General features: G+C 42.6%; 2 protein-coding genes, 1 long non-coding RNA gene and 2 pseudogenes across 6 annotated transcripts in view; 1 reads left to right on the top strand and 4 right to left on the bottom strand.

Moving 5' to 3' along the window:
* LOC148409144 (uncharacterized) overlaps positions 1-3,490 on the bottom strand; it is a 5,983-nt pseudogene extending 2,493 nt beyond the window's left edge. The window contains exons 1-2 of the transcript XR_015868636.1: positions 542-3,490; positions 312-445 (exon numbers count right to left, since the gene is read on the bottom strand). The product of XR_015868636.1 is annotated as an uncharacterized LOC148409144 (transcript). The remainder of the gene's footprint in view (positions 1-311; positions 446-541) is intronic.
* The window catches only part of LOC148409142 (serine/threonine-protein kinase TAO1-like), an 85,961-nt gene extending 68,454 nt beyond the window's left edge, over positions 1-17,507 (bottom strand). Inside the window, exon 1 of one of the 3 annotated variants that reach the window (XM_088441508.1) lies at positions 17,374-17,507. The gene's annotated coding sequence lies outside the window, so the exon portion shown is untranslated. Of the gene's footprint in view, positions 1-4,996; positions 5,578-17,373 lie in introns of those variants that run through there. The other 2 variants (XM_088441513.1, XM_088441507.1) reach the window with 2 other exon arrangements.
* Positions 5,879-14,066, top strand: LOC148409143 (uncharacterized). Its single transcript, XR_015868637.1, has 2 exons — positions 5,879-10,571; positions 13,670-14,066. It is a non-coding gene; the product is annotated as an uncharacterized LOC148409143 (long non-coding RNA).
* Positions 17,508-18,554: 1,047 nt separating the features above from the next.
* smg6 (SMG6 nonsense mediated mRNA decay factor) overlaps positions 18,555-25,366 on the bottom strand; it is a 42,305-nt gene continuing 35,493 nt past the window's right edge. Inside the window, exons 17-19 of the mRNA XM_088441506.1 lie at positions 21,679-21,899; positions 21,429-21,510; positions 18,555-19,327 (exon numbers count right to left, since the gene is read on the bottom strand). Coding sequence (XP_088297632.1) covers positions 19,194-19,327; positions 21,429-21,510; positions 21,679-21,899 — 437 coding nt within the window. The 3' untranslated portion in view covers positions 18,555-19,193. The remainder of the gene's footprint in view (positions 19,328-21,428; positions 21,511-21,678; positions 21,900-25,366) is intronic.
* LOC148409141 (uncharacterized) lies at positions 22,672-23,482 on the bottom strand (annotated as a pseudogene).

The raw sequence follows: 25,366 nt of genomic DNA, 5'->3' as shown, positions 1-25,366 counted from the left end.
CTGAGGGCAGGAAAATAAAAATTTAACTCACTGGGATTTTTTTATGATATCGTTTTTTTGAAGCAAGTCATGTTATAAATAACAAATACACAGTCATGTGTGTAAAACAGTTTCAGCGCAGCAAAGCCAAAGGCCCTCAAAATAAAAGTTTATTCAACGCATGAAAAGAAACTAAACAAGTTGCTAACTTAAACTTCAGGAGGTTTTCAAATAAAATGACAGATGCGTGAAATCAGCTAGGCTCCCTAATTGATTTCAAAGAAGCAATACTTTAAAACTAATTGAAATACTGCTCATATCGTTTAACTCACTTGGAACATGTACACCTCTTGCATTCAGATGGCCATGCATTAACTTGTAGACGGAATTTGGATGGCTTCTGTGGACTTCACTTACAATGCGGTCCACTTCCTCATCATTCATTGTTGAATAGAGATCTCTCTTTCTACACAAAATACATTACCAATAATAAATAAATGTAGCACTAAACGTGGATGAGATCGCTGAATAAGATGACAACCTGTGAATGCAGTACACTTACCTCAAACTGACTTGCGTCATGATCTCCTGACTGTCCCCTTTGAGACTCCGAACGTTGCTGCAATTTTACTTGTTGATAATCCACAAAGTACGTAAATTTCCAGAACTGCAATAGGTATATCAAACGGCAAACACCCCGGTCCATTTGTGTGTCGTGCCCGGGGACTAGTGCACCTCTGCTGTACTTACTCTAAAATTGCGGTCACTCTTGGGTCAATGTCGGAAACGGAAAGTGCAGAAATAACCCTAGCAACTTCAATAAATTCTTTCACTTTGCGATGAATAAAATCATTTTCTACAGGCCCTGCTACCACATTTTCGACAAGGTCTAAAATATCTCTACCTAACTGTCGCGAAAGCTGACGAAGATCTTCAGTCATTGCATCCGCCATGTTTCCAACCACTTCAGGCCATAGTAATGAATTTGACATGATTTGAGCTAAACAGGCATTAGCCCTGCCCACTAACTTTGACGAGCGAAGTTGGCAGATAAACTAATTGCCCGATGGAGGACCGAAAGTGCCAAAATTCAATCAATAAATGTACCATTCAATAATTAAATAAAAGTATCATTATCATTAAACGTGCCATTAATTAATTAAAAGTGTCTAATTAAATGTTTCATGAATTAATTAAATGTTTCATTCAATGAATAACATTTAATTATTTAAGGACACTTTATTTAATTAATTACACTTAATTAATGAAACATTTAATTGATAGACTTATTTAATTAATGAAACAATTATTTAATTATTGACACTTTAAATTAATGACACACTGTTCATTGTCCACACTTTTCATGCATTGTTAATCTGTCAACCTCGCTTGGCAAAGTTTGATGGGCAGCTCCTGAACATAATTTGATTCTCTGCTCTTTCTTGGCTTGAAGAGCAGGGTAACCAATCAGGTGTTAGGACCCGCCCATCAAACTTACGGGTGAGGTTGACAGATAAGCAAAAGACAAAAGCCAAGTTACAGTATTTGATTGGGTATTGTGAACAGAAGTGACAACACAGACCATATATTTTTTTATAAAGAACAATATCAAAGTCATTATACACCATCATTCTTCTTTATATCAGCTTTTGTTTACCAATAGAAAGACCATATTTAGACATTTGCAGTTATGAACGTTTAATGCTTTGATGAACTTGTACTGAGTTTGAGACCTCTGCCGTATCAATGTCAGACTCCTGTTTTTGTGTGTGTCCTTAATCACTCACTGAATATGATTTGTTTTAATGGGGATGTGTTGATGTTGGTAGCTCTGTCTTGGCAATGAAAATACTCAAGCCACAGATATGAAGGACAACTTCAAAATTAAAGCATACTACAGCTATTGCATTGCCGTCCAGGGATTATTGAACCTGGATAACAGTACTACCTCCCAAAGTAGTTTAGCAAAAAACCTCGGCGTGATATTTGACTCAACTCTGTCTTTTCTGACACATTTTAATAACGTGACAAGAATGGCATTTTTTCACCTCCGCAATATAGCTAAAATTCGCCCTATCCTTTCTCCTAGTAATGCTGAAACATTAATTCATGCATTTGTTATGTCGTGCCTAGACTATTGTAATGTTTTGTTTTCTGGGCTTCCCATGTCCTGCGTCAAAAGCCTGCAGTCTGTACAGAATGCAGCAGCGAGACTATTGACAAGAACGAGAAAGTTTGATCATATTACTCCGATTCTAGCTGACCTGCATTGGCTTCCTATACACATGAGATGTGATTTTAAGGTGTTGTTAATTACTTATAAAATTTTACATGGTTTAGCGCCTTCCTATCTCGTTGACTTATAATCACCATATGTTCCTTCCCGACAACTTCAGTCACAAAATGCCGGTTTGCTATCGACCCCACGGGCTAAAAAGAAGTCCACGGCATTTTCCATTCTCGCGCCAGTACTATGGAATGCCCTACCTATGGAAGTTTGCCACCTCAGTAGAAATCTTTAAATCCTGACTAAAAACACATTTATACTCAAAAGCATTTAGTTAATTGGGCCTGTCTGCAACTTTTCTTTTTTTTTTTTTTCCTGCCCCCTTCTTCCGGCTTGGAGAGGGGGCTAGCTAGATGTTGAAGGTTGACTTGACCGTCCCTATTTGGCCCTGCGCTGATCGACCATCGCGGGTTAAGAGATCGACCGTCTGCAGTCCACTTGGTTGGACTGTGGAAAGGGTCCTGCCCAATGGCTTTGCCTGCTGTCAAGTCATCATTGCACTATATAGCACAATATGTTTTCTGTAATCTATATTGTTTACCTGTACTTGTCTGTAATGTGTATCTATTTGTCTGTATTTGGTACATGCGCATCAAGTTCAACCTGTGGGCCTGGAAGGGGGCTTCTCCCACCTGTGGTCCCTTCTGGAGGTTTATGGTTTTCCCATAATTGGGGTTTTTGAGTTTTTCCTTCCCCTTCTGGGAGCTTTGACAGGCGATGCTGTTGTGTACCTTACACCAAAAAGATGTCTCTGTATGACTTGTTTTTTTCAAGAGTCTCGACATGACCTCTTTTCATCTGTGAAACCGTTTGAGACTTTGGTGATTTAGGGCTATACAAATAAAATTTGATTGATTATTCAGTGCGTTTATTTTGAAGTTAAGGTTTGCAAAACGTACTAATTAAAATGCACTGATTAAAACAAGCACTCACACTGTTCGACCATATGAAATTTTCAGCAGCGTACACTGAGAAGGTGGTCACATTTCAGGGTGATTGCAGTGTGGAGACTCGAAACCTGGAAGAAATTTGGAGTGGTGGACTGCCGCTGCTAAATGAATGTAAAGGAAACATTGCACTTGGTAGCAACAATTAACTTATATCATCAGCAATCCCATCATTATCATCATTTTCTTCCTTAATCATCAACACCATAGTCCTCCAAGGATTTAACGCATGGTTGTTCGTGCAACAAAAACAAGTTGAGCTTCCTGCAACTGTTTCCGTGGCAACGCAAGCCCCCCCCCCCCCCGCCCCCAATTCTTGTTTACACAATGTAAGGCTGACATCAATAAACCTATTTGTTTGCATTTGCAAGCGCTCATTTGGAAAACAGACTTATCATGCTTTTTTTCCCCCTCACTATTCTGAAATGCCTTCGCGTGTCTTCCTCACACTGGCATCAACAGTCGACATTTACACACACTTTCTTGCACCAGGCAGAAACCGTTTTGTTTCTGGACCAGATCTGTATCTGTATGTATGTTTGCCGATCCTAACTCTGCCCCAAAATAGTACAAGGCCAATGATGAGCCTGGCTTTCGTTACCAAGACAACCAGCAGGCTGAACGCTCATGTTGGTGGCGGCAGACCACAGTATTTCATCACCAAGCCACACGCACACACGTTGATTGTCGAATCATGTCTTCCATCGGTCGTCAACAACTTTGACCAACATTATTACTAGATGATGCAAGTAATTAATGCTGTTCACTTATGCTATTTTGCATGAATACTCCAGCTCTGCTTACTTAAATTTGCATTGAATTCCAACAAATTAGAGTTAATGAAAATAAAAAGAATATGACTCTTAGCTAAGGCAGATCTGTGCTAGCACTGCAGCTCTGCTTATCTTGTCTTGCATGAGAATGAGTACTAATTTCTATGTGGAACATAGCCTAGGCTAATTGCCATCATATGGTGAGACGGTATCCGGGTGATTTTATGATATTTAGCCTCATTTTGAAACCTAACGGAGGTCTTCCAAATCAGTCCTTCAGACGGATGATTTGAATGGCTCCTGGCTTCAACACACCTGATTAAAATCAGAAACTCAGCAAGGTCCGCAGAAGCTGGTTAACCATTGTGATCATTTGAGTCTGGTGTCTTCTAACAGGGAGACATATAAAAACATCAAGGACACCGACCACAGAGGACCAGGGTTGAAGCCCGCTGAGCTGACATATAATGGGGAACTCAAACGCAGGTTAAAACCAACCATTTGGAAGGCAGACACTGGATTCAAAGCCAATATTATAACCCACACCGCGGCTTGAAACCTTAAATTTGGCTTGCATGCCAATTCGGCTCTCGTTGACAAAAACGGTGGCTGCCTTTGAGAAAATGAGAAAACCTTGTTTTCCTGCGGTGTGACAAGCCTGTGATTGAGAATTAACACAAGCTCCACCCAAAGGTTCCATGAAACGCCCTGAAGACGAGCGCTGCCACCGAGCGGAGCCGCAGCGTTAAGGGAGTGGCGCGGTCCAGTCGCAAGCTTAAACTCAAACCAACGTAACTTTTGTATCAATAATTTTGCCCTTCCCGCGCGTGTGTCGTTTTGCTTTACAAAAGTTGTCAAAACACTCAAGCACGTATAATGCCGCGTGCTCAACGCTGGGTGTCACGATGAAAGCTGTCGCTGGCAAAGATCAAGTGACAGCAGCAACTTTCGCGTGACGGCTAGCCTCGCCATGTAGCATCCGTGCTAATAGAGAGCCGCCCAAGACCCACCTGGTGAAATGTGAATCCCCGCAGCTCGACGACGACGAGCGGCAGGCGCCGCCGAAGGTCGGAGAAGCGGCCTGAGACGAGCCAGCGTCCTTCCAGGAAATCCGATCTCGGAGCGTTAGCTGGCGGCTAACTACCACAGCAGCAGTGGGGAACCGCAGCTCAAGTCTTTCCGAACGGGGAGCAAGGGGCCCGGCAATACATGGCGGTAGGAGAGGAGGGGGCGGCCAGGTCAGTTCGGGCCTGGTCGCTGTTTCGGTAAATTGGCGCTAGCTGGGCCGCGGCATAGCAGTTATTAGCGAAGAGGTTAGGTGAGTATTGGGCTTTCCTGCTTTCTCCGAGGGGAAGACGAGTCGACGGGCAATGTTGTGAATGACATGCTAGCGAAAGGATAAACGGACATGCGCGTAGGGATGGAGGGAGGGAGAGGATGAGGGGTGATGCTGGCCATTGGCCAGTGAGTACACATGACAAACTGCAGTTGTTTCCCAATTTAAGTCCCGAAACTGTAATCTAAAGGATCATTAGTGGAAAGAGACACTTACTAGATACTCCAAGGTTTTTTTTCGATAGGAGGTCTGAGGAGAAAAAAAAATGTCCATATGAATTTCAAAATGTCAACTAAAAAGCTTAACTATAACACCCCCTAGCCCCAGTAAAGTTGGGCCTTAAAATGGGGTTTTAAAGGGACAATGTGTAACATTTAGACATGTGTTAATTTTAAAACCCACTACAAATTTCAGTAAGATGTAAATAAATGTGATCTATTATCAGCATATTTGTTTTACAAGTAGGTCTAGTAATCGCTATTTATATTACATATGGGGGCAGTCATGCTTCTTTTTGCTACGGAAAGCGAAAGCAGAAAACTTTTGCCAACGTAAATCACATCACGTTTTGGATGTCAGTTGGTGTCTTGTGTGCAGCTGAGCGAGTTCCTGGGTTGAATGCTGATTACAAATAAAACCGGAGAAAAAAAGATGAACGAGGTTTTTATGCCAAATGTAAATACAGTAAAAGAAGGAGAAGGAAGGGCATTCCGTTACACGCATCACAATTTTTACTATGGTGCACAACAATTGGTATGGATGTTAGGATCAGTTTGAAGGAATATGTATTCTAAGCATTTGATTTCACCTACCAAACACTAAAAAACGCCCAGAAAGAATATACACAACAGCATACAACAACATTTTACCTTACCCTGTGGAGTGATGACCTGCATTCTAATTGTCTGGTTGTTTGCATTTAAAAAGGTGTGTAAGTGTTGTATTTTGACCATGGTGCAGTGCTTGTGTCAGTCTCATGTGCCAGTGCAGATGGACTTCTCACCTCCAGCCTTTGTTTAAGTCCACGGAGGCCCTGGGTAACAAACCGGTTTTGACATATATGCACATGTTTTTCCCCTCCATGAGCCATCACCATGAGTGGAGGGGTTTGCGTCTCTCAATGATCTTAGGAGCTAAGTTTTCTGGGGCTTTAAGCTCCTGGTAGGCTCACCCATCACAAACAAGTCCTAAGTGAGGGACCAGATGAAGCAGTCATAGATCAATCTGCTATGATGATTACGAATATTGGATCTTGTTTTCCCTCACTCAAATGCCAGTCACCGGGACCTTCCTGTGGAGCCAGGCCTGGAGGTGGGGCTCGTTGTCAAGTGCTTGGTGGCCGGGCCTGCCCCCACGGGGCTTGGCCAGGCCCAGCCCATAAGAGTAACGTGGTGAGCTTCCCATGGGCTCACCACCAGTGGGAGGGGCCATAAGGGTCTGGTGCGATGTGAGCTGGGTGGGGGCCAGAGGCGGTGTCCCTGGCGTACCAATCCCTGGCTACGGGGACATGGAATGTCACCCCTCTGGCGGGGAAGGCCAAGAAGTTCCGACTAGATATAGTTGTACTCGCCCTAATGCACTGCTTGAGCTCTGGTACCAGTCCTCTCGAGAGGGGTTAGACTCTCTTCCATTCTGGAGTTGCCTGTGGCAAGAGGCACAGAACAGGAGTGGGCATACTTATTGCCCCCCGGCTCACCCCGGAGGACAAGAGGGTAGCCTCCCTCCACCTTCGGGTGTGGGGACAGTTCCTGACTGTTCTTTGTGCCTTTGAACCAAATGGCTGTTCAGAGTGCCCACCCTTTTTGGAGTCTTTGGAGGGTGTGCTGGAGAGCGCACCTTCTGGGGACTCCCTCGTTCTACTGGAGGACTTCAATACTCACGTGGGCAATGACAGTGAGAGCCAGATATTTTACCACAAAAAGTTATAGTCAAAGTCTTTGCTTTTTCAGTTCTTCAAAATCTATTGTTGTACATTCATATTTCAGTCATTGAAATAATTAAAAAAATATTGGCGTATCTGGTAAACAAGGTTTTATAAAAGCACACTGTTTTTTAAGTTTCATCAAGAGTTAATGGCTTGAAAGTCTTGACCTCTTCATTCAGACCATTTGAAGTCAAAGTCAAGTTTGTCAATTTCTTCACATGTGCTTAACATACAAAGGAATCGAAATTGCGTTTCTCACTATCCTCTGCGTTTTACATCTAAATGTACAAACAAAGTGCAGGTGCGCAAGACGAGACAATCCTCAAAACTAGATTCTTATCTATAGTAATGTAATGTGCAGTATGTTAGATCCACTTTGCCTAGTGTTGCTAAACTAATAACTAAAACTAAAAACTAAATACGAAAAACCAGGTCTGGCAAGAGTACCCCAAGACAAGACATGAGTAGCAGCATATGACAAGACAATCCAACAGTACGAGACAAAGCAAGACAACTCTGACTGTGATTGTCCCAGTTGTGTGCATTTGAGGTAGTTGTTATCGTTCTAAGTGTAGTGTCGTTCTAAGGGGGGTCGAATGACCTAAAATTTGTCTGCCAGCTAGGTGTTTCTTCTGGCTGGGGCTGAATGTGGGAGAGAGGAGGGGAGAGAGAGAGAGTTCAGCAGTTTCACGGGTGGGAAGGAGGGAGAGTTCAGCAGTCTCACGGCCTGGTGGATGAAGCTGTTCCTGAGTCGGGTGGTGCGGGAGCGGAGGCTCCTGTACCTCTTTCTGGAGGGCAGGAGGCTGAACAGACTGTGTGCAGGGTGGCTTGCATCAGTGACAATCGTGATGGCTTTGCGGCTGAGGTGGGTGGTGTACAGGTCTTGCAGGGAGGGGAGTGGAGCACCGATAATCCACTCAGCTGTCCTCACGATGCGATGACTCAACACATTTTTTTTCAATGAGACGGACAATTAGGAGGGAGCCTAGTTAGGCGTTTGCCACTAGGCCAAATATCCATGGAACAAGTGGAATGTGGTTTGTCGATTTTTTTTTATTTATTTTTTTTCCATAGAGAATGTGGGGAACATCCACACCATTAAATTTCTAATCACAGGGATCCTATTATCGGTGTGCATGACCAACACTCACACTCAGGCTACGTGTGACCTGAGCCTGAAGCGGTTCTTGAATCCTCGAGCTGAACGGTTGTCATAATGGAGAAATTGGAAGCTCGCATCGACGGATTTATTGCTAATTCGGCAAATTGAAGCCCATTCAGAGTCTCATGCTATGAACACAAGGTCAAACACACTTTATCGGCCTGCTTCCAAAACTATTGCAATCTGAACTTCTTCCCCCGGAGGGCAAGGTGTTTTCAAGATACAAAAATCTGTCCTTTCCCCCTATCAGGTGCCTTTAAGACTGTTGGTTGAATGGCTCTAGAATGGCTCAAGGGCACTCTTATACACATATATTTAAAGACTCCCACAAAGAAACACTCCACCACTTTTCGCCACCGGCCTTAATCTCCACCCACGTTAACGTGACTAAGCTGGGAATGCGCTAGGACCACTGGCTCCTTCCAGCTGTCAAGGCCCTCAACTATCCAAGGATGGCCTTCATTTTGAGGCATGGCTAAAGAATCGTTTTTTTTTTTTTTTTTTTAATCTCCCCAATTTTCTTTTCCTTGTGTAACAAGTGTCATGCTATCGCTGAGTGCTGTCCGATGGCGAATACCGTCTGGCCTTGCCGTCTTGTCTTTCCCTGTCAGTAAATTGTGTTGAACAAGGGTTAGGGTTACCAACTTCTTTCGACACTTTGAGCCCGTCAAGTAAAAATTTCGTTGCCTTTGAAGGGATTTATATATTTTTATATATATTTTTATACATGATAATGAAGCTTTATTAATTTTCTCCGGAGCTATTCTAGTGTAATGTAGATTGGTAGTTTCTTCTTCACTCTTGACTTGTAATAAGATCAGTTGCGCATTATGGTCTGGTCACACCCCAGGGGGCCCTCCTGCAGTTACGAACATCATAACACCTAGAATACTAACTAATGGAATACTAACAAATGCGCAACGTTTAGTCGCTAAAATGGGTTAATGTCGTTCGAGATGCGAGGTTGTTCTCCACGGCAGCGCCCACACATATACCGGTAAGCAGAAGCCATTAAAATTCTGTATATTGAGCACAATAAATCAAGGCGTGGAAGTGGCGGATCAATCGTTGCTGGGCTGTTAATAGCGTCTTTAGTTCGTGTTTTATATAGGTTTGGTGCACGTTTTGTGTTTGTGTTGTACAACAGTAGAGGAGCGTCTAGGAAGTTAGATTCGGCGCGTCCATGTACATCTGGGAAGTTAGATTCGGCGTACCAAAGTACACCTGGGAAGTTAGATTCAGCGTAAAGGTGTACGATTGGGGAGTGAAATCGTACCGGCTTTGTGGCTGGGGAGGAAGATTCAGCGCAAAGTTTGAACGTGCCTGGGAAGTCAGATTCGGTACGTGCCTCGCGGTGGACTGGCGCAACCCCGGACGCTGGGGGGCATTGCAACGTTTCGGTATAAATTGGGGAGTTTTGAGGCCCTCAAAAACCGACTAGATTAGTGGTGAGATTAGTTTATTTGTGTGTGCGTCATACATTGTGTTTGGTGTGTTAATTTGTTTTGTTGTCAATTGTGTAAAATAGACTATGATTGAACTAGACACTCAGTGAACGGTTTGGCAATGACTAATGTACAGGAGAAGTTGGCAGACATTTGGTCAAATGTTTTGGGTTCTCTGAAAAAGAAAGACTGTAAAATCAAAGACTTGTGGGAAACGAAAACAGCAAGTTAAAGAAATGGCAGTAACATGGAGTCAGATGAATGAGGAATTGTGTCACAAAAAAGGAAACTATAAGTGAAAGAAATAGTAGTAACATGGAGTTAGATGATAAATTGTCATGAAAAAGGAATCCAAAAGTATGAGAGGCAAAATGGAAAGTGAAGAAACCCAAACAGCCAGTGGAAAAAAAGAAAGGGAGACATTGGGTGCATTCCACAGCAATGGGGCCAGAGCAAAAATTTGTGAAGAATGTGACGCTGGTGTATTTATGCCAGAATATGTGGGACCAGGGGTAAGTAAACAATTGTATCCAACTTGTCGCTTGCAAACACAATAACAAATATCCATTTCTTTAGTGCCACCCATGTGTCTCCTTGGAAACGCCTGACATGATGGCACCAATGACAAACATCAAAGGAAAATTGCATGGCGGCATCCATGAAACACCCAGCCACCATGAACTTATTGGAGCACGAATCCGTCCATCGCTGCACAGAGGTAAGGTTTGCGGATGGGGGGACCGCTCCAGCACGAGCATCTACTCCAGAATGTAGCATCACACAAACTCAATTCAGAGAGCTTTTGGGCACCGTTAATGACGCCCAGCAATGTGGGAAAACTATAACACATACAACTAACAATTGCAAGCTTAGACGATGAGGTAGACAGAATGCCTAACAGCCGCACACAGGAATCAAGTGGACATTAAGAGGTTGGAAGTAGCAGACAAATGTCGCACCTCTGCTGTAAGGCAGGGCTAGGAAAGCTACTGGGCCAGTTCTAGGTTCGCGGAGTGGCAGTGAGACAACAGAGAGGGAGTAAAAGTTAAAATAAAGAGCCGGCAGTTTAATAAACAATCCAAATCATCAACAAATGATCAACAAACAAAAGACACTGTAAACTGCGAACTGCAATGTAAATAGATATATAATTGTCCTATTTTAGTCCTATTTAATCTCTTAACAGTTATTTATGGGTTTTAAGGTAATACACTAATGGCTACTATAATTTGAAATGAGAGTATAGCGCCCCTTTAAGATTTAAGACCAAACCATACAACATTCAACAGTCAAATAAATCAACATAGGTTACAAAACAAAATAACAGTCCTAACAGTTCCTAGCAGTGTGTGTGATGTCCATGAGCTCCAGGAAGAGTCCCAGAACAATCCCTACCGCAGCCGAAGTTGTTGTGAAATGGACTGTCGCTGGCAAGGCTTTGGGGTACTTGCATGAGGTGTATATCAAGGGTCGATGGTAGCTCGCCACTCGGATGTACCGAGAATTGAGTCCTATCCCCACGCAATTCCCTGGGGGAGGGGGGGGGGGGGGGGGGGGCAAAACTTGTCTGTGGTGAATCTTAACTTGACGTGTCTTATCTCATCTAAATTTACACTGTTGCGGTGAAAGAATTGTGTTTGCACTGAGAGCTGTTGACTGTCTCGTGACTTTACTGACTGCAATCAGGGGACAGGTGTGCCCTTGTTCAATGAGGCTGTCTATTAGGGTGTGGTGTTGCCACTTCCTCCATGGGGGAGGGGCAGTTTGGTTTTATTTCTTTTCCCTTTTTGTTCTATTTATAATTATACTTGCTGGGGTTACACAAAACAAACAAAGAAACAAACAAAAAAATCTAGGTCTGGAATTAAATTGAAAAAAGTTACATTTCCTATGTTAAGGTGTGAATGGGAGCGAAAGGAAATAAATGGGTCGCTAGAGTATGCCCAATCACATCTACACCCTTAAAAGACAAAAATGAGAAACTTTGTGTGGTATCAAACCTGGGGGTCGCGGGCCAACACTGGTCCCCTTAAAAGGGTTTTAGGGCCCAGCCCTCAGGAAAACATGCAGAGGCACATGAAAAAAAAATGTTATAGGTGGATTAAAGCTAAATAGATAATTAAGGGGTTGCAAATGATAAACAAAAGTAGAATAATAAATAGGTAAAATGTACATGTTTATTAATAAATTGATTTAAATGTAGTTTATGTGGGACACAAACTTTATTGGCTGGCTAAAGTATGTTTTAAGGTTGTAAACTGGGGGAATTGTGAGTTACTTTAAGGCCAAACGGGAATTGAGATAGGAGACGGGGAGTCTGAGATGTGGACTACATTTGCATGAGGAGACAATGCAGGGGGCAACTGCTATTAGAACAAAAGGTTGAACAACCAAGGTTTTTTGCAGTTGGGCTTTTTGGGACTCGTTAACTCTACTTGGGAACAATTAGAGCTAAATGTTATTTTTAAATCTATTAAAACTGATTTTCAGGATACTTCATAGTCCAAACTAGTCCATAGTTCATAGTCCAAAGAGGAGTAGTGCTTATACCAAATTTAGAATTACATGAATGTTAAAGATGTGGGCAGTATGAGCCTCTAGCCGTCCGGGACACACAAGCACTGGTGGGACAATTACCTTACTGGTACAGCTGTTCTTTTACGACATGTCATTCATTCATTGAAGTTGGTAAGTGAAAAAGGTCAGAGAAAATAAAGCTTGTCTATTTCAAATGGGAAAAACCAGCTGCTGAAGCTCAAACAAAATAGAACACTTGGAGAAACTACAAGGGCCAAGCAAGAGGAAAACCTGAAGATAATAAAATGCGGTGGCCATGGTGGGGGCCATGGGCATGGCTGGAAAGGAGCTGGATGGACCAGGGGTGGAACGAGAAGGGGAAGGAGTGGATGCCATGGGAGTGTCACCACTGATCACGGGAGGAAGGCATGTCTGCAGGCCGCCACTGGACACACTGCATCCTGGACAAGTTTTGGGCGGCCAGAGGATGCCACGGTTCCAGGTAGAACAAAGTCACCGCCATGGCAGTACAAGAGCTGGATGAACAGCAGACAACAATACCTGCACAACCAGGCAGATACCCCCTTGGGAGGGGTAGGGACAAATTGCAAACACAATGACTTTCATGGGCTTCGCTGAGTCACCCACAAGACTGCCATGGACGTAACAACTTCAATTACAGGTGCTGGGACAGTCAGTGCAACATCAGTTTGCCCGCGCTCCGCAAACCCAATGAACTTAATAACAAGAGACCTTGCTCAAAAAACCAGAGCCTCCCACTTCTGCACAAACCAAGCGGGGATACACTCTTGCTGAGACTTGACCCATTGTTACGGGTGGGGTCACTGTCAGAGAAATCTCAGAAAAGAAGACTAGGACAAGCCTAGCTGCTTAAACAGCAAAAAGAGTAACTCAGACCAGCCAAGATTGACTTTTCTATGCCGGGCATAGGGAAAAAGCTTGGGCAAATGTAACTCGTGGGTCTTCCAACGCTAGTTTTCCCTGCCCAGCCGTCCCCCCCTGGCTTTTATTGAGCAAAAGCATAGCAGATTACAAGACACAACAAGAGAGCCAGCCGGGCGCCACCGGCAGCTGGGCCAAGGTCCCGGCTCACACTTTCGTGCGTCAACAGCTCTATCTAAGGACAGGGTCAAGATGAACTAGGATTGCATAAATGGGTAACAATGAACTAAGCACATAATGATAACAACCTAATATATGATTCCCTTCAGAGTCACTCAGGGGTCTTGCTCTCTGCTTTGTTTCTTTTTCCCTGTTTCCTGGCATCTTTTTTTTTAGGTGTGCACCAGCAGTCCACGAATTGGTCGGCTCCAGGAAGGCCCACGATTGGCTGCTGCTGATTGGAGGTCGCACACCTGCCATATATTAAGATGAGATGGCAGACAACTTTCGTCCTCCTTCGCTTCCAACCAGCCACGCATTCGTACTAATAGTCTTGAAACCGAGCAGTAGGGGTGAACCGCCGTTTTTGTTGTATATTTTCTTTTCTCCTGTTTTTGGAGCTAGGGAGGTAAGCTTATTGTCTTTTGGTTGTTTTGTTTGCTAGGTTAGTTTGGTTATTGCAGAGACAGATTGTTTTGTTTGTTGTTTTGGCCTTGGTTCACCCTGAGTTAGTTGCTCCACTCTTTTAGTAACCCTTTTGTAATGTAAATAAATGTATCTTTTGTTTTCCAAACCTTTGGGTTATCGGCTGGCTGCTTGGGAGTTGGGGAAGGCGGGGCCCATTACTCATGTTATGTCCTAGACCCCTAGACTGGGACGTAACACCATGTTTTGGCATCCACTTTGCAAACCTGAAACCAGAAACGTCTGAACATACCTGAATTCACTCCTTCTTCCTGATCTGAAAGTCCTTGGTCCTGACACTCTTATCTTTCCCTCGGCCTCTTGATCCTTTCCACTGCACCTTCCTTTATGATAGAAACCATGAAGGCATGGATGCAAAAGCTGTTGATGACATTGAAGCCGATTTGTGGACTCTTCAGTGTTCTGCCATTGATGTACGCTATAAAACAAGGCATTCTTGCCAAATGTGACCTTTCTTCACAAACAGTTTCAGTGATGCCAAATGAGCTTAGAGCTTGTGTTGTCAATTAAGAACCCTGACAGGTAGAATATGCAAAATCAATCTGAACACAAAGTCAATGTAAGCACCACACCTTGTTCGCTAGTGCTGGACTCGAACAGACTGCTGTCAGCCTTGCATCCAAGGTTTAAGAGGTTCACAATGATAGATTTGGCAAACGATTGTGTCTGTCTGCCACCAACCGAGAAGTGTTTGATAATATTACACATTCACACACAAAGAATTCAAATTGAAATTGACACCATTAACAACAAGGGTTCAAATTCAACTCAGGGCTGTCCACTCAAGTCCCTGATACCACATTTAGCTAGAATGGACATAATGATTGGTGCCCTCCTAGTGCAGTGCGTGGAGGTCATTCTGTGTGCAGGGGGGAAAACCCCTGTCTAGGGTCACATCATGGCACATTTGGTCCTCCTCCTACTTCAAGCAGGCTTCAAGACCTTGGAAAAGAAAAGGCATGTGTCGCGCAGAAGTAGTCTTGCTGAAGCATGTCACCACCGCGGTTGGCACCATTAAGTCTGCTGAACACAGAAAGTCTGTCTTGAATCACATATTTCAAACACATGCTCTCCTTCTGATTTGTGTGGCTACAGCAGGATTTTGGTGTAGTGTTGGAGTAGACACCGGTAGCGAAGAAAGGAGTGGTTCACTTGATTGTGGCCCTCCTTCGCAACCACCGCACACCTGCCTCACCTGGTTATGACTAACCATTCTATCTTAATGTACGAGTTGTCAAAACAGTGTTCTAATGGCATTTCATTTTACAAGCAAAATGGATAAAGACAATTGTTAACATATGCTACCATGCCATTAGATGCAATTGAAACTACACAACCATCATGAACTGCTCATCCTGCCACAGTGGTGGCCATCTTATGGAAAATGTATATTTTAACAACACACTCGGTAGCTTAATTCAATACGTCATCATTATTCACAATGTTCCCACTGTTAAAATTGATTGTTCACCTTGCTGACAACATCAAACATAAGCGACATAAACATGGCTGAACTGGTATCAAATGTGAACCTCATTGCTGTGAAATGCGTGTTTCTTGATCCATTTCACTGATGAATGCTGTTGGCGGGCCTCCGATGGGTCCCTTTGTGTGGGTTTTGAGGTAGTCGAGCAAGTGGGAATTATTTGGAAAACCGAGGTACTCAAATTATTGGTTTAGAGCACTTCTGCACAGACTGCCAAAATGGAAATTACGATGCATGTACCACGCTAGGCAACAGGTTATGACCAATATTTTAATTTGGCATGTGGCAAATGGGTGGACTCCCACGCGAGGCGACCAGAACGGTCGGCGTTGGATTTGCTGTCGGCCCTGATCCTAGGGGACATCAAGGCACGGGTGTCAGTTTCAACTAAGGAGCTGTCCTTTTGGTTTGCGTTTCACGCCAAAAGGGGGAGTGAGGACATGTGGAGAAGACCCAGTGAGAGGGTGGCACTTCCATTGGGCCCTCTCAGCAAGGTGCTACTACTGGAAGCACATGGGCCCGTGCATTTGGCTAGTGGACCAATGTTGTGCCGCCTCAGGGCCTGGTGGCACCCCCACCGGAAGGAAATGGCTCATTCAAGCTTGTATCATTTCTGGGGGAGAAAGTACCATTGACTACACATACATGAGTGAATGAATACAAGGTAAGAGGTTCATGTTGATTTGGTGGACTCCTCCAAGTGGCCAGAGGCATACTGGAAGCGAGGACCCCACCACTGTCATTAAGGCATAAATCATTACATCCCAACACGTGACTTCCCACAATTGATTAGATCAAATAACTGAACACATTTTTCAAGCAAAAATCTACAACAGGTGGAGCGAATGTTGGTTCTAAAACATAAAATTGGCCCAGTTTATCACCTTCAGTCCCATGGAAGGGTGCAAAGAATGAACCAAAGACAAGATCACAAAATTTGTGACTACAACAGGGCTCAATTGGCTGGAGGCCCTCCAAATTGCAAATTGTCACCACAAGTTCAGACCCCAGTGGACTGGCCGGAGGGCTGCAAACCATACTGGGACCAGTTTGCATCCTTGGGAGAGCAGTTTATTTCTACAGGTGGCGGGAGGTGTTTTCCAACAGTTGCAAAGTACGATCTACACTGACTTCCAACAACCTTAGAGTCCTCAACCGAAAAAGGAGCTGTCTAAGATGAATGGAAACAAGGAGTGGCCATACCCGACAAAGCCTTCCAACTGGAGAAACAAGGATCACGGTGGTATCATATCTTCACGGTCAGACTCTCACACAAACACGCATGTCCAACAGTACACGCACGAGAACTAAATAAAACAGCCATTACACTGCTCTAAGTGTGTGTATTTGTGTATACAAATTGTTGAACCCTCATGGATTGTTGTGAACTCTTTTCAAAGAGTTCAAAAGGGGGACTGAAGGGATTGATATATTTTTATACATGATAATGAAGCTTTATTAATTTTCTCTGGAGCTATTCTAGTGTAATATAGATTGGTAGTTTCCTCTTCACTCTTGACTTGTAATAATATCAGTTGCACTTTGTGGTCTGGTCACCCCCAATTATTATTCAACTGGGTCTGCAATCAAAACTAAGATTAAATGTGAAAGATCCAACACCTTGTACTGCAGGTAATGACAATAACGGATACCTACCTACCCATTCTTTCATTCTGGTGTCCCTTACGTGAGTTCATATCAAAATGTCAATGCAGAAGGCTCACGAATGTTTTATAGCTGGACATCCAGTAATATGCTATTGCTGGCATCAAAATTGTGATGTTTGTTGACCCATTAAAATTGTATCATCAAAGACAGCAATCCATTTTTAATATTTAATATAATTCAATAATTTGTCAAAGTAATTCCTAGACATGTGTACTGACTTACATTGTTTGTCTTAACTTACCACTCTGCATCCATTGCAGCCTGTTGAGCTCTGAGGGAGAGGTGTCCTCTCACCTGTGGCCCCTTGTCAAGTTTTTTATTTTTAAATACGTTTCACCTGACTCGACTATAGTTATAGTCTGACACCAGCGATGCAATATTTCAAATGTAAGCCAAGATGCATTTGGGTCACATGAATGACACAAGAGGTTCCGCATCTTGACAGACCAATCAGAGCGCTCTGGTGCCACACTGCTTACTCATTGGCTACTGGGCACTGTTGTCATGAGGTTGCAGGCAGGCAGCAGGTGCTTGCACATCAAACCCACTCTTCATGCGGTCACCAGTCACTACCTCACACATCCTCACTGACCCATGTGCATACAGTGTATACAGTATTTGCTGTCACTAAATTATATGGCAAAGTCAAAATAGACTTTTCCCTTTAGGGACTGAAATGAGCAAATAAAAACTTCTAAAAAAAAATCAATTGAAGCAAAATTGATTACTAACTAAAAATAAGTATTTGAAAAACTATATAAAAATTATACATACAATTGAGATGTAGTTTAAGTAACAACATTATTCTGTATCATATGGAATTTAAAGATTGAGGATATTCAACAGAAATTAAAGAAAAAATGGGTATGGTCCTCTGTTAATAATTAGACTCAATTTAAAATGAAATCATTTTCCTTTGTGTGGAAAAAAATGTAGAAGCACTAGACAAAAAATGATTCCATTACTGGATTAATTTGATGTTGGGACTTTGTCTGTATCCTTGACTGAATTGATAACCTATCATTATTATACCTTGTTGGAGGTCATTAAAAAAATGTAGGACTTGTTGCTTAAATTTGTAAACAAATATGAGTAAATTTGTCCAGAAGGCCATACTCATTTGTCACACATCATTTAACGTGTTTGAATGAGATTTAACAGCCACACATCAGTCATGAGGGTGTATGTACACACTTGTGCAACATCGACTGTTATTTTCTTCATCTAAAGGTTTTCAGCACTGATTCATACAGGTAGCATGGATGGCAAAGTCTGGAAATCATCTTGGCCTCATTTTATTATTTTGACAATAGCATGGCATTTGATGGATAAGCAGACTTTCGATAGCCACAGTACTTTTTTCACTTTTATGTTGGTGCATTGTTTATGTTTGTGCATGGAATAAATAAAGCTGAGTGACAATCAGCATCATGAAGCTTTTAATGGCACCTTTAGAACACATTTTGAGACATCAACTAAACAAAGACACTTTCGAACTGAAACAAGATGAAGAAGCAAAATGGAAACAAACATGCACTTTTCACTGTCAATGTTGGGCAACATAAACAAAATATTTGCCATTGAAAGCATCACAAACTTTGTCAATTTATTGTTTAAAAGTGTAACTTGAAGATAAGGAAAATTATTGTCCAAATGACAACTGCATATTCTTTTGATTCTTCACTTGAGGCTAACAAGAAGTTGGTTAGTGGAAAATCCGGTTCGCGTAAATCCATTGGAAATATTTGCCAAAAGTAAGATTGAGCAAAAAAGACAAAAGCTTCACTTTTTCAAACGCATCTGAGTGAAGTCTACACTTCCATCGGAGCAGGAAACACCTGCATATACGTGGACACGCTAACTAGCTACCCGCCTTGTGGATGCTGTGGCGCGGCATGCTCAAGCTCCTCTGTGCATTGCGCTGTTTTGGCTGTCATGACCCCACTTAACGCCTAGCGTCGCTTTGCCCACACAATGGTGCACATGTCAACCTGAGGAAGAAGAGGATAGAATGGTGGGGCCTTCCTGTCCTTCACGCCTTAGGTGGTCTCCGTGGCATCCTCAGGCCACTTTAGCCCATTTGAGGAAGGCGGGGATGTCTCGTACGGGGACGTTGCGCATCAAGGCTTTGACGCGCAGGTTGCGATCATCCGTGAGGAGGACGACCTTGCGATGAAGCCGCACTGTGCCATCGTCTAAAAGGACAATAGGAAATGTGTGCATTACAAGGAGGGAATGCATTTCATACTTGGACCACTTAACCTAGCTAAGCTTGTTTTCTTTCAAATTCACTTACTTTGAAGTCATATTTCATGTGCAGACACTTTTTTTTAATGCTTTGTTTGAGCTTTATTGTGAGTAGTTCATTTTTTTAACTTGGCGTACAGTTGAAACCAGAAGTTATGACTTATGTACGACATGTCGGTCACGTTCCAAGACAATTACACCCGCGATGAGTAAAAGCCAGTCAATCTATAGATTCAAGAGTTTATTGTCATATGCATTGTAATCCACACAATGCAATTCTTATTCTGTTCACTTCCCTGAGCAGACTTCATTCCATAATTGGGTAAATAATAAGGTAGGCAATAAAACAAACCACAAAAAAAAAAAAAAAAAAAAAAAAACTGTAATAAAGCATAAGGGCAGTCATAATGAACCACTAATAAATGAATATACTTACATTCTGATCATATTACCCAGTAGATTCAGTAGAAGAACTGTATACATATGAGGAAGATTGTGCAAAATATCATGTAGCGCAAAATATGACGTATTTAGACTAGGAATAGACAGATAATCGGCCACCGTGTGTGCCGCCAATTATCAGGGCCAATATTTGCCAAATTGGTGCCTTTTTTATTGATCTTAGGGCCAATAAACTCCAATCATGCACTTCTCTGTGTCTATCATGGAGCCTTGCAGCAGAACTGTCCCACTCATAGCAGCATCAGACTATTGACCTGCGTAAGAGCCACCCAATCAATAGTGAAAGCCATATATGTATGCCTCAGTGATCCCTCACATGCAGCCAGAGCACACTCAAGGAGAGCTAACATGTTTCAACGTTGGGAGGTTAAGTTTAAAGAGAGTAAGAGACTCTACAACACATTTAACCAAAACAAAGCAAATTGAATTGATAGTTGCAATGCCTTGTCTTGAATGGCTGCTAGCCTTCCAGGCCAACCTATGCTAGTAAACGGTGGGGACATGAAGCCCTTTCTCCTCACGAAGCATGCTAGCAAACACCTTGCTAGCTTCTACGTTGCAACATTATCACCTGTGTTTTCACCTAAGAAAAACATTACTTCACAAACTGATTAAAATTAAGTAAATGAAGTTAGCGGTTTGCAGGAAAGCACGTGGGGATGTGAGAGAAAAGTGTTCTCATACGAGTGGGTGTGTGAGCGCTTATGACTATTCAACTCAGTGCACTTTGTGTCAGAACTGTAAACAAAAGTGAGCAAAAGATTTACATTTATAACCACTATTTCATTGACAAAACAAATTATTTTTAATTTGCTCATTCTTTTTCCAGTTAACCTTTGAGCCGACACCTCCCTGACCCTTTTTTCCCCTTATTTTTAAAATAAGGATGTAAAAAAAAAAAAAAAAATGCAGTTTGTTTTTTTACTGCAAAAGATCTGAATATCGGCTTTAAATATTGGTTAATTGGCCTCTTGGCTACCAGTCTTTATTGTATCGGCCCTGAAAAAAACATATCAGTTTATTTCAACTAAAGACCCTTGATTTCAATTGACAATTTTTTTTTAAGGGGAAGTCATGTCCAAAATTTTCACTAATAGTCTAGCCTGAACACGGCATTCTGATTAATAATGCGTTTGTGTAATATGAGTTATACAGCAAAATGAATCCCTTTTTCTCCATCTCGGGGGGGCAGCCATCATGCAACATGCAGTCTTTAGCTGGGGCATGATTGGGACTTCCTGAGCACTGAGTAACTGATGCAATTTTCAGTTGACAGCAGTGTCAAAATGATATGGAGAAAAACATAGATTTTTCTGATTCCACAAAAACGACAGTCATCAGAATGTTTAGACCATTGCAGCTGCATAGAACATATTAGAAAAACATTTTATTTTGATTTTCCCTTTAATTCGTTTTTTTTTTTGTCACATTCAACTACAATAACTACAGCTGTGCGATACTGTATGTGAATATCATGTAACGCACAAAAGCGGGAATTCAGGTTTAACTGCAGAATTCGTAAACCAATCAATAAATCATGCTGACAAAGTGGTGTCATTGACCAAACACGCCAAAGAGGTTCTGTACTTCTCTGGTCGGGCATGAAGTCCTTGGCCTTGTCCTGGCAGTAGTGGAGACAGCAGGAGAGGATGACATCATCATTGTTGCCCTGATGACAACAAACACTTCCGATTAGTTGGTTGAAACAATTCACGCGCAAAGTAAATGCTTAAATGCTAACTAAATCTTGACCATCTTTCACATGGCCCAAACGCACCACATTCCCTCAAACGCTCAAAGTGGACCCTTGGGGTTCCTGTGAGCCATTGACCCTCACCTGCTGTCCTGAAGTGTCTTCACTACGGAAGGCAATGGACTCCAGCTGGGTCCCTCTGCTGGTGAGTGCTCGCAGTCGCGGCTCACGCACCTCAAAAGCACGCTCCAGGAACACCACCGCTTGGCGAGCCTTCTCCTGCACGTCCTGCATATGTGCCGTTACAAGTCCTCCTCCTCCTAAAGCATCCTGGCCTTTTGCCAGGCCATCCAACTCGGTGATCACTGCATTAAAATAAATAATAAATAAATTTATATATTTTAAATATATAAACACACACACACACACACACACACACATATATATATACATATACAGTGGGGCAAATAAGTATTTAGTCAACCACTAATTGTGCAAGTTCTCGCACTTGGTAGGATTAGAGAGGCCTGAAATTGTCAACATGGGTAAACCTCAACCATGAGAGACAGAATGTGGGAAAAAAAACCAGAAAGTCACATTGTTTGATTTTTAAAGAATTTATTTGCAAATTGTGGAGGAAAATAAGTATTTGGTCAAGACCAAAAGTTCATCTCAATACTTTGTTATGTACCCTTTGTTGGCAATAACGGAGACCAAACGTTTTCTGTAACTCTTCACAAGCTTTTCACACACTGTTGCTGGTATTTTGGCCCGTTCCTCCATGCAGATCTCCTCAAGAGCAGTGATGTTTTGGGGCTGTCGTTGGGCAACACAGACTTTGAACTCCCTCCACAGATTTTCTATAGGGTTGAGAGCTGGAGACTGGCTAGGCCACTCCAGGACCTTGAAATGCTTCTTACGAAGCCACTCCTTTGTTGCCCTGGCAGTGTGTTTGGGATCATTGTCATGCTGAAAGACCCAGCCACGTCTCATCTTCAATGCCCTTGCTGATGGAAGGAGATTTTCACTCAAAATCTCTCAATACATGGCCCCATTCATGCTACCCTTTACACAGATCAACCGTCCTGGTCCCTTTGCAGAAAAACAGCCCCAAAGCATGATATTTCCACCCCCACGCTTCACAAAACACGAGAACCTGCATTTCTACCAAAAAGTTCTATTTTGGTTTCATATGACCAAAAACATTCTCCCAGTCCTCTTCTGGATCATCCAAATGCTCTCTGGCGAACCGCAGACGGGCCTGGACGTGTACTGGCTTCAGCAGGGGGACACGTCTGGCAGTGCAGGACTTGAGTCCCTGGCGGCGCATTGTCTTACTGATAGTAGCCTTTGTTACTGTGGTCCCAGCTCTCTGTGGGTCACTCACTAGGTCCCCCCGTGTGGCTCTGGGATTTTTGCTCACCGTTCTTGTTATCATTTTGACGCCACAGGGTGAGATCTTGCATGGAGCCCCAGATCGAGGGAGATTATCAGTGGTCTTGTATGTTTTCCATTTTCTAATAATTGCTCCCACAGTTGATTTTTTTACACCAAGCGTTTTACCTATTGCAGATTCAGTCTTCCCAGACTGGTGCAGGTCTATAATTTTGTCTCTGGTGTCCTTCGACAGCTCTTTGGTCTTGGCCATAGTGGAGTTTGGAGTGTGGCTGACTTGACTTGAATGATTGGTTGTGGACAGGTGTCTTTTATACCGATAATGAGTTAAAACAGGTGCCATTAATACAGGTAACGAGTGAACCATCATTAGACCTTGTTAGACCTCATTAGAAGAAGTTAGCCCTCTTTCACAGCCATGAATCTTGCTTGTTTGTTGGTGACTAAATATTTATTTTCCACCACAATTTGCAAATAAATTCTTTAAAAATCAATGTGACTTTCTGTTTTTTTTTTTTCCACATTCTGTCTCTCATGGTTGAGGTTTACCTCTCTAATCTTTCCAAGTTGGAGAACTTGCACAATTAGTGGTTGACTAAATACTTATTTGCCCCACTGTATGTGTATATATATGTGTGTATATATATGTGTGTATATATATATATATATATATATATATATATATATATATATATATATATATATATATATATATATATATATATGTACAGTGGGCCCCCGTGTTATGAACTTAATCCGTTCAGCGGGTACGCTCGTAACTCGAACTGCTCGTATGACGGGCAATCCAAACCTATGTTAATTAGTGAATGCGTGCAACGCGTGCAAAAACCTTAGGTAAAAACATCACGACTTTATACACATATTAAAAATGAGTAACATAATCTGCTGTACAGTTAAATTAAATAACATATACAAAGGAAAAATGACATTTACCTTTGGGGCGACGTGACTTGAGCTGGGTGGAGGCGGAGGGGAGCAGAGACCAACCCGCAGAATTTATTTATTTATTTTCTTAAACGGGAACTTTTCTCAAACTAGAACATATCACTGGCGATTTCCTTCTCTTTAATCCATAATAGAAGAAGCCTCTCCATTTTGTTGTCGACCGAGGTCCGTACCCCGGCAAGGAAAGTCTTGCCCTTAGAAGATTGCCGAGCGGTTACGGCCATACTCACGAGCAAGGTTAACTATGCGTGCACCTCCTTCGTATTTTTTTTTATTATCTCCTGCTTCGTTTCTAATGTCATCATCCACTTACTTCTTCCTTTACCGCTACTAGCAATTTTAACAGCCACGTCTAACAAATAAAGTTTGCAAAGTCTTCACAACACACCGACCAGCTGTGCCATCAAACTAGATCCATGTTTTTCAACTGCTGTGTGCCGCGGCACAGCGGCACAGATATTGTCAGTTGTGCCGCGGGAAATTATCCCCCCGGTCCGCTGTCTAAATTTACGGCAATGACTGTGCCGCGGACAGCACCCTCAAGGCTTTAAATGTGACGCAGCGATCAAAAAGTTGGGAAACACTCAGCTAGATGAAGGCGTTCGGCCAAGCATATCGGCATTTCTGTGATTGACGTGACGCCGGCCAATAGTATATTCGCATCTCCATGAGTGAGACCGGGACTGTGACCTTAATCAACCAATAGCATATCGGCATCTCCGTGACTGACACCGTGACTGAGACAGTGACTGTGACATTGTAAGAGCAATAGCGTTAATGTAATAGCGTTACCGTGACAAGCGTGAACAATTAATTTAGTTGATGCAGCAAAGCGAAAATAATTGTGCGAACACATTTACCGGTGGCATGTCGGATTGTTCGTAAGACGAAAGGTTTGTGCGTAAGTGGGGGACAAAAAATATAAAAAACCCTTAATACTTAAGCCACACATAAGCTGAGTTTTGACGCATGGATGTGCATTTTTATATCAGCAATATTTTCACTTACAATAATTACCGTAACGGGACGAGCTAGAGGGCGGATATCAGTTGGTTGTTAGGCAGCAAGCGCCTGCTGCAACTAATAGCAGCTGATGTTATCTGATGTTATGACATTAAAAAAAAAAAAGCAATCAGACTGAACCAACATCCATTTTTGTTCACACATAGGAATATTATATAATAGAGGATCATGTGAAAGTTATATCTCCAGCACCGGTTAGAGAACAAGGAAGTGTACTCCATTTGGCTCGTTTATCAATTGTGGTCTTTTGGAATATATACACACAGAATCATAAACTTGGTGAAACATGGATGGTGCACATCTTCTGGTATCTATGGCAAAAAGGAGTCAACCAGTGTTGGGAGGAAAAAGAAAAACTGCTTCGAGCGCATTCAACGTTATGCTCCCGAGGCGTTTATGGTCCACTCACAATGTGGGAAATCTGAAACACGCTTAACCTACAACAAAT

This window comes from Hippichthys cyanospilos, chromosome 18, assembly GCF_059441005.1.
Source record: "Hippichthys cyanospilos isolate Australia breed blue-spotted pipefish chromosome 18, RoL_Hcya_1.0, whole genome shotgun sequence".
In the NCBI taxonomy this organism is placed as follows: Eukaryota; Metazoa; Chordata; class Actinopteri; order Syngnathiformes; family Syngnathidae; genus Hippichthys; species Hippichthys cyanospilos.
This window is presented reverse-complemented; position numbering and strand designations above follow the sequence as displayed.